General features: G+C 45.3%; 1 protein-coding gene across 1 annotated transcript; it reads right to left on the bottom strand.

Annotated features, from left to right (window-relative positions):
• Positions 1-561: 561 nt before the first annotated feature.
• On the bottom strand, positions 562-11,600 carry LOC140846146 (calcium/manganese antiporter SLC30A10-like). Its single transcript, XM_073221634.1, has 4 exons — positions 10,945-11,600; positions 10,243-10,317; positions 3,447-3,686; positions 562-1,258 (listed from the first exon to the last, which is right to left on the bottom strand). The coding sequence occupies exons 1-4, from the start codon at positions 11,507-11,509 to the stop codon at positions 789-791; spliced, it is 1,350 nt and encodes a 449-aa protein (XP_073077735.1). The 5' UTR covers positions 11,510-11,600; the 3' UTR covers positions 562-788.
• Between the last annotated feature and the right edge of the window lie 2,196 nt (positions 11,601-13,796).

Raw genomic sequence — 13,796 nt, 5'->3', positions numbered from 1 at the left:
AAAAAGACATATGCACCCTTATGTTTATCACAGCACTTTTTACAATAGCCAAGATATGGAAGCAACCTAAGTGTCCATCAGTAGATGAATGGATAAAGAAGATGTGGTACATATACACAATGGAATACTATTCAGCCATAAGAAAGAAACAAATCCTACCATTTCCAACAACATGGATGTTGCCAGAGGACATTATACTCAGTGAAATAAGCCAGGTGGTGAAACACAAATGCCAAATGATTCCCTCATTTGTGAAGTATAACAATATAAGCAAAACTGAAGGAACAAAATGGCAACAGACTCAGAGACTCCAAAAATGAACTAGTGGTTAACAAAGGGCAGGGGTATGGGGGAGGGGTGTGGGAGGGAGGGAGAAGGGGACTGAGGAGTACTATGTTTAAGTACACACGGTGTGGGGGATCACAGGGAGAACAGTGTAGCACAGAGAAGGCACATAGTGGATCTGTGGCAACTTGCTGCACTGATGGACAGTGACTTCATTGGGGTATGGGTGGGGACTTCATAATATGGGTATATGTAGTAACCACATTGTTTTTTCATGTGAAACCTCCATAATAGTGTATATCAATCATTCCTTAATAAAAAAAAATTTTTTTTAATTAACAGACATGTTCAACTAACATCCCAACCAACCCACCCCTACTGAACGCAGACAGCGCACACGGCAGGCTTGGGCAGGGCCTACCACCCACACAGCTCACTCCACAAGCCAAGCTGGTGCTTTCAAGGTGCCTCATCTATACAGTCTGTTTAGGGGGGGCGCCAGGTTAAAAATGTGTACTGCTGGCATAACCTTGGTCCTCCTGAGTTTTGCTGACAGCTTGTCTGTGGTCACTCAGACAGCCTTCCAGAGATACTTCGATAGCCACGTCTGTGGTTTCTCTTTGGTATGGGTCCAGAGGGGGACAGCCATTGTGCTCAGCACAGCCATTGATGTGGGCCCTGGGGGGACAGCACAGCTGCTTCTCACAGGCTTTGGAGATGCAGGGTGAGCTGCAGAGCAGCAGCAGGTCCTTCTGTTCCAGGGGCTCCTTCAAGTCCACATGCTCAAACTGGATGGTCACATTGTGGATTCCCGCCTTGTGGAAGATTTCTCGAATTTTGACACTGGCATCCTGGTATTCTCTGTCCTTCTGATACTTGATATGCAGGGTGGCAATGATCTTCCCATTTATAAGCTCCCAGATGTGCACCTCATGTACGCTGCTAATTCCAGGCACGGCAGAGAGTTTACTCACTAGAATAGAGAAGAGCAAATAATAACTACGGTGAGTGCTATATCTGAAGCAGGCAACTACTACAGAAGGGACGTGGTCCCTTTAAACATTCTCACCACAATGATATATTTACTGAGTAATAGGAAGAAAGATAGCTGTGCCTGTATGGGTACATTTCCCCGTACTCCTCCCCTCTGACTTCCTACATCATACATTGTTAATCCACAGACAGCAATTTAAGGAAATTAACAACCAAAACACCTGCCCAGGGTTGCTGAGTTTGCAAGGGAAGGGAATGGACAGTCTAACGGATTGCCAGTGCGAGTATAAAGTAGGATGCCTTTTTTAAAAGGGGGTAGTTTGGCAATATGGTTTGAAAACTTTTACCAGCAATTCTAGTACTAAGAATTTAACCCAAAAGAAATAGCCAAGTATTTATGTACAGGAATGGCTCGTTGGTCGATGCTCTTTGTATTAATGAATAAAATGGAAACAATAAGGAAATAGTTAAATCAATTACATAATGAAATTTGATGCAGCAATTAAGAAAGTGGCATATTTAAGGATAAGCAAAAAGGTAGATAAGTGTGTTGTCTATGTGTTTTCCATACTTTCTAAAGTGACTGTGTATTTGGAGAGATGATACTGAAGAGTGATTGTGAGCAAAGACCTCGTGGCCAGCTAGAGTTTGAATCCCAGTTCAATCATTTACCTACATGACCTTGGACCATTACCTACCTGCTCTCTGCTTGGGTTGCCTTATCTGTATATTAGGAGTGGTGACAAGAGTACCTTATAGGTTATAGTAAGTTAATTATATTATATAATATGCATTATTCATATATTTACTTATGTATAATGTATTTTCACATATTTATATATTTACATGTTTGTTATATAAACTTCATATAAGAACTTAAGAACACCTAGCATGTAATAAGTGCCATAAACTGTTGCTATTGTCATTGTTATTTTTTTAAACACCTGTTTTTAAATACGTATATTACTTTGTTGCGAGGCCTGATAAGCCATTCCCTATCACCAATTGTTTGGAATGTTTATCCGGTTCCCTCAAGTGGGAGAGAAGCTGGAAGGCAAAGACAATGCTGTGTATCTGCTCCCCGCTGCCTCTCTCCCCCACCTTCTACCTCCTCCCCCTGCAGCTTTGGGCAGATAGTAGGCATACAGGCCAAAGAAGAGGTCAAAAAAGGAAAAAGCACATCCAGGGGAAAAGATCGTAGAGGAGCACCAGCTGTTGGCAACGGTTCTGCCAACTGGTCCCAGTGCCCGCTACTAAACAGAGGGCCGGCAGCACCGTGACCTCCCCAGAGCAGTCACCCCGTAATCGCTCCTTCAGAGGGGACAGGCTGGCCATGGCCACACAAGGCATTATTAAGACCCGTTCAAACCTAAGGTCAGGTATTTGTCATGAAATGAGGTCCCCGACTTTGAGCCCCATAGGGGGCCTGGGCTCTATTTCATGTTTACTGGATCGCTAGTGAAGCAATGACAGACAGAATAAGAGCAAATATTCATGAAAATGTTCTTTTCTATTAGAACATAGTCTCCATTTAGAAACACTAGAATACAGTTGCACATTCAATTTCTCACCCATCTAGATAGTTCCCATTAGAAAATGCTATAAAGTCTCTAAAAGTTTTATCCTCAGGTGCACATAACTAAAGTGCGAGTTTGACCTGTTCGAGCAAAGAAACAGATTTCATTATTGAATGAGGTTGCAAATGGTCTGGATTTAAAACAGTCCTTTTTACACTGATAGATCGACATGGTGACTTGCATGTCCATAAAAACTCAATTAACTAGAAAGCAGGGTGTAGAATACAAATGAATGATTCATGTTTTCAGAATAAGGATAATAAAAATCAAGGTCTTGACAGAGTGGCCTCATCTGAGTTAAAATACATCGTTGACTTGAGGGTAAATTGCCCACGAATAGGTATTGCCCAAACACTATATTCTCAGACTTCTGCAGCTGAGCCAGACAATCATGGGCGGCAAAGGACCTTTGGCTCTTACAGCTGTCAGTCACTTTACAAGGCTACAAAACATATGATAGATGTCTTTGCTGCCTGGTGACATTTCATTATTTCAGGACACATGGATCAAACCCTGTCTGACATCACGCTGGCCCTCTGGCCTGAACACACGCAGTGGGCCACAGTTCCAGGTCACCATCATCTGACTTACTCAGCTCTTCCACGTTGACTCCTTTGGGGACCATCTGCAGCAGAATGGCAGTGGTCTCCTTGATGAGTGGGAAGGCCGATGACAAAATAATGATGACCATGGCGACAGTCAGGCTGGGGTCGATGTAGCACTGCCAGTTACATGCATCCTCGGGCTTCAGAGGAAGCACACAGAACATGGTGGCTGCGATCAGCACAACCACCGACCCCAGGGCATCTCCCATCACATTCAGAAGTACACCTGCCGGGAAGACAGAAAGACGGCTAAGGCGCAGATCCAGCCATGTGACACTCTTTTGACTTGGGTTCCCAAGGCTATGAACACTTGTTGCTATTTGTTTTCTTTTTGGTTAGAACAGTAGGACAGATTAGAATGAAAAAATAATGGCAACTGCTTCACAGAACACAAAACCTCAGGCCACCATCCCAGGTGCTAAAGAATCTGGAACAGCCTGGGAAGATTCTGAGCTGCAGACTTATGGGCAGAGGGGCTGTGCGTGTTCACAGTGCCACACTGCTGCCACCTGCCACTCCACAGAAGGCACTGAGCCAGGAAACAGAGGCTGAGCAAGTGGTTTCTTTTCCTTTCATATATGTGTATGTACTTGAAATTGCTTTAAACATTTTTAAAAAGAGAGGGAACTAAGATATATCAAGAGAGAGGTTCTTTTTATCCTGCCATCCCTCTGTCTTGATCCGTTCTTCTCCCTTCATTATGTGCATTTGCCAACTTCTCACTCAGCCCGATATTGTTTAAGCTGCCTTTGGTTTAAGAGGTCCTTGAGAACAGGGACTCCAGCAGCATTCCCGCTGAATAAAGGGCCATTCGTCAGAATAAAATAAAAGTAAAATGCTGCAGATAATCACAAATATTGTGGATGTCTTTAATTAAGGGAACCATTCCTAGAGGTTTGATTATGATACAGAAAGCATGCAATCCTACCAAAGAGATCTGGGGGTCCAATTGCTAGACACAGACGAAACTGGGAGTTAGTAACCAAGGGGAAACACTGTCAGAAGGCTCATAAAACATAAACACAAAAGCAACATCAGAATCTTGCTATTTGAATTATGGTTTGCAGATTAGCAGTATCAGCAACTCCTGGAAGCTTACAGAAATGCAGACGCACAGGGCCCTCCTCAGACCTGCTAAATCTGATTCTGCATTTTAACTAGATTCAAATGCATATAAAAGTTTCCAAAGAACTTCTCTAGAACAAATCATATAGAAGAAAGGTCTGCTTTGTCTCTCTAAGTATCCAACAGATTGACTCAGGAGAGTTAATGATAATTCAAAATAGTAGTAACTCACACATGGCTACACCTGAAGAGTCTCACTTGATAGAACTTGCCGCAATTCTACTAAAGCTACTAAAATGCTTTCATCAGGCTAATTCTTCCTCTTGGCAACATTTCCAGGGTTCTGAGTAGCATCATAGTGAGACAGGGATCATGGGCTTAGACAGAGTAGGTTGAGGGCCTCTGGAAAAAAAAACAAAGCAAGATAACCATTGTGGGATTTGCTTTGGCCTGATGGGGTCCCAGCTTCTTTTTCTAACTTTACCCAAGTGCTGCCTTTCTTCCTACAGCCTTAAACAAATGATTTGTTGCAACTTGGGCAATGTAGCAAGCAAGCCCCAAACTACTGCAAGCCCAAAACAACATAGTAAAAAAATAGGAAGGATTCCATCTTGAAACCCAAATAGTTAAAAAGTAAGACAGTAACCCAGCCCACCTTGGGAGCAAAGCAGGCAGCCTTGAGTGATAGGCTCCCAGACCAGGAAGCTGCTCTCCTGGGAGGAATCAGAGCAGTAAAATTCTTGGAAATAACCAGGAAAACTAATAAGATGCTACTCTTTCTTCAAAGGTATATGAGACCACTTAGCAGGTGTACATCCCCAGCCCTTTGTCTCTCAACTGCCTATAAAACTCCTAGAGATGGTACCTCCCCGGGGCTCTCTTGTCCCCTCATGGCCTGAGCCAGGAGCTCTGTCTTTTCACTTTCTCTCTAAATAAAAGCCTCTGCCTTGCTTTCCTACCTTGACTGTTCCCGAAGTTCATTCTTTGGTTCCCTGAACAAGAACCCCAGCATCAATTGGTAAAACGGCACTTTGTAAACAAATGAAATGTAATTTGTGGCAACTTATCCCCACAGAAAAGACAGGAATAAAAAGAATCCCACTCTTCCTTCTGGTATTTGCATCCTGACAGAACAAAAACATTAAAGAGTGGCATTTTCCAATTCTGTGCTTTCTCCCCCACTCCACCCCAAAGGAGCATCTTATTTCCCAGTTTGAGAAACAAAATGTTCCCAAGAATTGGTCAGTACACCTGGCTCCTCCTTGAGCAACTGAATATCAGACTTTTAACCTTCTCCAAGGCAGTACAAAATACTACCATAAAAATAGGAAGACCAAATACTTCCTATTGCAATTGACATGGATTTCACTGCCTGACAGTCTGTTACTCTGTTGCCTGCATGTCGGCCTCCTTTCCTCCATTAGACTCTAGGCAGCATGAAGGTGAGAGTCACACCCTGCACCTCCCTTGTTTACATTTTAGCACTGCACGTGTAGAGGGAAGGTACTCAATGAAACAGTATTTATAAAAATAAAATAGTCATTACTGGAATGACCTGGAGTAACTTCTGTCTTTTCCTTAATAATAATAACTGTAATGCTAGCTAACAGGCATGCACCAGAGGTTGTATGTACGCTACATGTATTTACACTAAGGACTTGCTGAAGAGGTTACTCTTATTTTACAAATGAGGAGACTTAGGCATAGACCAGCGAAGTAACTTATCTAAGAGCACATGGATAGGAAGTGTGAGAGTGGGGATATAAGTCTGGGTGGTCTGACATAAGAACCACAGTGCATCCTGCCTCATATAAGATCTAAGTTCCAGTTTCAGGTTTTCCTTCTGAGAAATCTCGTTCTTAGCTCCCAGCTCCTGAGAATTATATAAAATACCATTCAAACCTATTTTTCTCATGATCCACAGTCAGAACCCTACTTTGCATCCTAGCACACACACAGGCACACACTAAAACAAATGTTTTGTAAAAAAACTAAATTTATCCTTACATGTGACTTATTACTATTTTCTATTCAATTTCATTCAATGCTACTTAAATTTCTAAATGCTGATCATACTTTACTAAGTTGGTTTTATGACCCAAACTAACATGTCCTTCAGTTGGGAAAACTGCTTAAAGCAGCACCACTTCAATACACTTTGGGACTGAGTATTACACCATGTTTTCTGACCCCCCATGTATGAACGAAGAAGGCATGGTCATTATGCTCTGGGGACCGAAGTCCACCAGGAGGACGCTGAGTTAAATGCATCCATCACCTCCAGATGGGAAGTCACAGGGAAGGCTTTTTGAGAGATGGGTAGTTTGAGCAAGACTCTGAAGGGGAGACAGACTCCAACAGGCAGTAATATCCCAGCCAGAGCGAACTCAGAGAGAAGGTTCTCCAGGCAAAGAACCCCAGGGGGGCTGCAGATGAAGACGAGCTTGTCGGGTAGCATGGGAAACGGGGACACTAAGGGTGGAGGGAGGGACCCCGAGAGTCATTATATGAGTCATGGACCTCACGAAAGCCAACCTCGCTGAGCAACGAGACCCTCATCTGTGAAATGGGGATGATGGTTATATCTGCCTCATTTCTCTGGCTGCGAGGTGATGACGATCATGAGCACCGTTTGTTGAGTGGGTCCTCTGTGCTGTTCCAACCACTCACGGAGCTCTCAGAACACAGGGAGGTTGGCGTTGTCACCATTATACAGATAAGGAAGCTGAAGCTCAAAGAGGCTAAGTTGCTTGCCTAAGGTCACCGAGCTGGTAGAAGGTAGAGCAGAACCCAAGCAGACCTCACCTCACTATCAGTGTGCAATGGTGGGGGGATGGGGAGAGAGTTTAGGGGTGATGAGAAGGGCAGAAATGTCTAGAAAGGGATACTGACATCTGAACAGCATGCCCTTGAATGTCAGCAGTATTAGGACCTTGTTCTGAATGCCATTCAGGTTTCAGAGAAGACTCTGGGGTGACCACATCTAAGATTCAGAAAGACACACCAGGCAGAATTATCTGAGGAACAAAAATCACCACTTAAAAGGCAACTAAATCATCCGATTAGTCATAACCCTCCAAGGTTAGCTTTGCAATGACAGGGCGGCTCAGCACTTGACCCTCATTGTTGTCTTCAGATAAAAACAAAAGACAAAAATATTGGCATATAACATGGCAATTTGGCATAAGCAAACATTAGATAATTATCCCAGTGCTCAGAAAAGCCATCAGCGCTGTTGAATTCATGGAATAGCCAGAAACACAGTGCCTTAGCACTGGGCATTAGCAAGTGGTTATGGAAGGATGAGAGATCTTTGCTATTGGGAAAAAAATAAGAACTAGAAAGAAACATCTCACCAAAGGACATGTACATTCAGAAGAAGGCAAGATTGCTATTCATCTATTTATATTTATACTGAAATGCAAAGGGCTAATCGTCTTTCCACACTGTCACATTTCTAATGCATCACGTTTGATCCCATTAAATGGAAGTCGACCACTACCATGCGCGTCAATGAGATTCTTTAAAGAACTGTGCCTTCGCTGTGCTTTGCAATAGAAGATGGAGTGTGTTTCTCAGTAGGCCATTTTTCTTATTCTATTGGAACAAGAGAAACAGTATTGAAAACCAACAGATGGTTTCTGTTGACAGCACCCCCATGGGATGTTTGTTCCCCTGCAGATCTGTGGGGACAGTCCTTCTTTCAGAAGCAGTGGCCTAAGTGTTGGAAATGTGACCGTTCAGTGGACTGTATACCCTGGAGATCCTGTGAGGAGTTTAAAGGCTGTGTGTGGTGATGGGAAGAGGAGACATTCCAAGCAGGAGCCCAGGATACCAGCCCTGCCTCTGTCTGTCGCTTGCTGGGATGACTTGGGGCGCAACCTGATCCTCTAGATTCCGTGTCCTTAGCTGTAAATGAAGAGGGCATGTTCCATTCTCCCTAAGACCTTTCCAGCTCTAACATTCTGTGGCCCCTCTCTGACTCATGGCTGCAAAGATACAGGACCTAAGGTCAGGCCAGCCCCCCACTTAGCCCGAGACATGGACACTGTTAGCCAAGGCGTGGGCACTGAGCTCACCCTTGCAGAAGAGCACAGGTTACATAGAGCCGGGCAATTCCACTCTCTACTGAATAACAATAGTCTCCACCTGGTAAGACTGCTACAATACTAAGTGTCTCATTCATGTATGGTCCTGGCACAAAGTACGTACTCCATTAAATTTTAGCTACTCTTCCTGCCATTTTTGTGAGCGCTCTACATACTGTATGTCACAAGAACCTCATAAAGCAGATACAATTATTATTCCCATTTTGAAGAGGAGGGGATTGCAGGCTTAGAGAGGGCCAGTAACTTGTCAAAGCCACAGAGTCTCAAGCGGCAGGGCCAGGACCCAAACCCAGACAGCTTGAGCTCAAACCAAATCTTCCAGCCACTGCGTTATGCACCTGTTAGAAGCCAGAGGGGCACTTTTGCTAGTGCCTGGGGACCACAGGGCTTAGCCAGACAACGAGGCATTTACACTGACATTTTTCTACCCAGGAGCTCCAATAGCTTTGGACTCAAAAGTAGCAAGTTTCTCTTACATTATGCTTCCCAAAACAGGTCCACAATACCCACTAGCCCTTACTCTTATTCCTCTTTGCTCTTTCTCTGAAAGATAAGAATGAATAATTAACAGAACGTGCTTGGAAAGGTGAAAGTGCTATAATGGTGAATTCCATCTCAGAAACCTTCAATGTAGAGTTTTTAAACTGAACCTTGAAAAGTAAAGGTAAAAAAGGATCAAGATTCTTCAATACAGATTGCTTTAGATTCACCGCCACCCATGCTCTTTAGAAATTCCCCCAATGCAGTTCCATTATAAAAAACTAATTTATTTAGATGTTTTTAGGGGCTCATGCCTTGTTTTCTGATTTTCCCTGTAGATCCATTCTGGGTATCAAAACTCTCAAAACTGAAGGGGTGTCCTGGATTATTCATTTTTCTTTATATCCTTTCCATCTAATCCCCACTACAGGCATTCCCCAAAACATCAGAGAAAGGGCTGCATAATCTTTCTCAAGACTCTCAGCGTCAGGAGTGGGGACTGACCCTTCTGCGCCCAGTCTGAAGCAGAACCTGTGCCCAAGAGGTGAAAAGGAGCTATGTTGGTGTCTGGTGAGAAATGCACCTCTTACCTCCCCGGGCTGGCCTCTGCCCAGGGCTTGCGACCTTGAGGGATGCTAGTGAATGGCCTTCCACATGCCTCACCAGAGCCCTCACTTGGGGCCTGGAAGGGGAAGGTCAAGTGTGTCAACAGACCAATCACAGATTTCTGTTTCTGGCAGAAAATAACTGAGGCACCGAGGGTCATTCAGCAACGCCACCACCCTGTCCCCACCTGTATCAAAACCATACTCAGTTAGCAAGGGCTGCATTTTATGTCAGTGATACCCACGGTGGGGCAGAAGCAGCTAAAGCAGACATGCCACAGACCTGTGAAGCTCTGGAGTAGCAGCATCAGCATGGGTCTAAGTGCAGCAAGATAAATCATTAGCAGCTAGTGCCTCCCGCAAAATCGATGCAGTGAATAGGCAAGAGCTGGGCCATAGTCTATGCAGGTAAATGGCCCGCCTTCTAATGCACCTTACTAAGACGCAAACAGAAATGAAGGGTACGGCACAGCCCCTATATCCTACTGAAAAGGGTTTCCAATTGATGCCAAGTCAACCCTACCTCTGATATTCAGGGCTTCGGACTTCCTCTTTTTCACAGTCTCCTCTGGCTCATTCTGGGTGTTCAGGGAATCACCTGCATTCAGAGAAGAAACCTTGTGTATAAGTTCTACAAACAGAAAGAACCAATGGACTCAAAACCGGTTTTGTTATTTTAAAATCCTATTAGCTTACCAGACCCCCCCGCCCCCTCCATACACACAGCCCAGCATAGTACAATATGGCCTGCAAACAAGCCTTGTGATCCACTTTTGGGCTTCATGCACTCTTCCATTCAAGTTAAAATTAAACACGAGGCAAGTGGGTGTCCACTGCCACCCCAAAACCTATACCTCCCAAGGGGACAGAGGACGGTCAAAGGGGGAGAGAAAAAATCTAGGCGCAGCTAGCAGCTCCTGAAGGGGCAGCGTTTGGGGAGTGCTATCTGTTGCCCAATAAGAATAACTGAATTCTGAGAAAATCAATTCTTCTATACAGAGACCATCAGCAGTAGGGAAAAGAGACAAAGGCTGCCGAGGATGCAGTAGAATAAAAGAAATCGTAAGCGGTATGTTAAGTTAGCAGAAGAGAATTAAAGCGGAACTGCAGAGGAAATGGATTGGAAAAGAAATAGAAAGCAGAGGGCGTGGGCTGAGGAGGAAGGACCGGGCGCGCAGGAGGGGAGGGAAAGGCAGGGGGGCCGAAGGATGCACCCGAAAGGCACCTGCTGCGTTTGAGGACACGGTCGCCCGCTCCTCCGTCTTCCTCTCCTCCGCGGAAGCCGAGGCCCCGGGGGCCGTCGCGGAGGCGGCGCGGGCCCGGCGCTCTGCCGGCTGCTGCTGCGGGCGGCGTCGCCCGCAGCCGGCGAGGCAGGCGGCGCAGTCCTGGAAGACGAGCAGCCCCACCACATTGACGGCCAGCCCCAGGGCGCCGACGATGAGCACCAGCTGGGGGTCGTCCATGCGCTCGGGCCGGGCCAGGCGTAGCACGGCGTCCACGGCGATGGTGAAGCACAGCGCGGTGCGGAAGACGGCGTTGCTCAGCGCGCCCACCACCTCGGCGCGGCTGTAGCCGTACGTGGCCCGGGAGCCCCGCGCGGGGCGGCGCGCGATGTAGCCGGAGCCCAGCCCCACGCACAGCGAGATCAGGTCGGACAGCATGTTGAAGGAGTCGGAGAGCAGCGCGATGGAGTTGCCCAGGTGGCCCGAGACCAGCTCGGCCACGAAGAAGACGGCGGTGAGCACGAGTACGAAGAGCAGCCGGCACGTCCTGCCCGAGTAGCGGCCCATCTCCCCGCAGGGCGCACGGCGGTGCCCGGAAACGCCTCCGCAGCTGGGGGCTCGCCCTGGCGCCCCTGACTCGCCGTGCCTGCCGCGCCTGCCTGCCGCCCGCGGCCCCCTGCCCCTCGCTGGCGTCCCGGCCTCGCTGGGCAGGAGGCCACCGGCCAAGATCTCCGGGCGTCCAGCTCCAGCGAGTCCAGCGGTCCCCGAAGGAGAAACGGCGTCGGCGAATGAATGAGGACACAGACACTAGCAAAGATGCGAAGCTGGCTTGTTTATTGACAGCAACTTCAAGCAATATATAGGGGATTGGTTACATAAAATAATCATTAAGCATGTGTCATTAAGTGATTTATGGCATAATCTGTTTCTCGGAATGTTCCCCTGCATTCCCAACCATGAAAGGTCATCATTTTTTCTTCTTCAAGATTTTTCTGTTGTTCTCATACTTTTAGATTCTAATCTCAGGTTGAATTTCTACAAGGCAACACACTGTCTTGTGAATGTGACTTAAAACTTGCTTAACCGGACTCCCACCTAGGCTCGCTGTGGGGCATGTTTTATCCATAGTTCCCTGAAACCATTTACAGTAGAATGAGCAGCATTTTGAGTCTAACAATGCTTACTGTTATTTCTATAGTAATGATTCATAAGGGGGCTCTACCAAGATTTTCCCACCTGCTTTCCCGACCCACACCCCATGTTGGTCATCTCTTGTTTCTCCTGGGGGCCAAGTTGGCCAGGGAGTTGTACCGTGAAGTCACCTGAACTTTCTTCTATTTCCCAGCCCAGGGATAATAACCCACTGGCCTGAGGGGAATGTGCAGGGTCACAAGCTGAGTTTTATGATTGCTCTACAGCTCCTAACAGTCCTTTCTCTAGGGGCTTTTTCTGATTCATGAGGGCTGTTCGAATCTAGGGGAATAGTCAAATTAAGCAGTAAAAGAGATATCAGTAGCCTTCCCTTTGGAGGCCTGCTGTGCGGCATCCATCCATCAGCCTCCTGGGCTGTGCCATCAGGCAGGCCGAGTGGGTTGACTCCCGGCATCTCCCCCTTTTTTATTTTTTAATTTGAAGGTATGAAGCTCAGGTGCAACTTTTTGGATGCTGTTCTTTAATAGCTTGAAGAAGACTGGAAGGAAAAGGAGGAGAAGAAGGATGAGTCCACAACAAATAGCTACATTAATTAACAGGGAGGAAATAGTTTGTTTTGAAACATAGGAGGCAATATTATTAAAGAATCCTTGAGAAATATGAAAAATGGAAAAACCTCTTTTGGCCCGACTTATATCGTGAATCTCTTGGTGAAGTTTAGAAAGATCAAAACTTAATTCAGTATGATTCCATATACCCATAATACGATTTCTAACCTTTTCCCAAGAATGAACAGATTCATTGACTTGAAGAGGAGTAACACATATCCAATGATAATCTGCATGGCAACAAAGTACTAAGCGAAACTTTAGTGTCATTAGTTCACGACCAATAGCTAAAATAGCTTCTTCTAAAGCATTAACTTTGGATTCTAACTTTTGATCAATAATTTCTTGTGTTGCTAAAACTAAGGATATATTCTTGGAAAGCTGATTGGTAAATGTGGCAGTGGGTGTCTCCTGGGTGAGTGCTACAGCCAAAAGTGAAAGGGAAGTAGCCAAAGTTATGAGGGTAGTAATTCTGAGAATTAGAGAAACCACAAACCGCCGACCGTGGAGCAGAAGGGCGCTAGGATCTCTCAGGGCTTGTAGGCCATAATCATCAAACCACGAGGAATTTAAAGTTACAGGAACCATTAAATAAGGAGAATGGCGAACTATCAAAATTATCTTAACATTATTTTAAGCAGAAATTCTTAAGAGTAATTAGAAATTAGAAAGAGTACAATGAGCACAATCACAAATTTATCAACCTGTCTTCTAATATTCAGAGATATAATTGTGAGTTAAAAGAAAGGCATAAGGTGTATGTAAACAGGCTTGTATTTGATAACTAGTCATACTAGAAGGTCCATGTAGACTAACTGGACTAACACCTGCAATAGCTTGCCACAATTCTGACTGTAAGAAACCTTTACCGTTTAGGGATGTGGTCAAAATGGGAGGAACCCAAGCATTAATATGCCATCAATTTACAGTTAGGGACAAAGGTAGATAAACATCATTCTATTTGTAGCGAACATTCGAGGCACGCAAATATGCTCTATAATCAGTAGAGGGGTCGGGGGAACTCCAATCATATAGAGAAAGGTTTAACATTGGTACAGGTCTTTCAATTTGAGAGGAATACATAAATTTTCTCC

The sequence above is a fragment of the Manis javanica genome, chromosome 14 (genome assembly GCF_040802235.1).
Source record: "Manis javanica isolate MJ-LG chromosome 14, MJ_LKY, whole genome shotgun sequence".
Taxonomy (NCBI): Eukaryota; Metazoa; Chordata; class Mammalia; order Pholidota; family Manidae; genus Manis; species Manis javanica.
The sequence above is the reverse complement of the archived record's forward strand: the minus strand, read 5'-3'. Positions and strand labels throughout refer to the sequence as shown.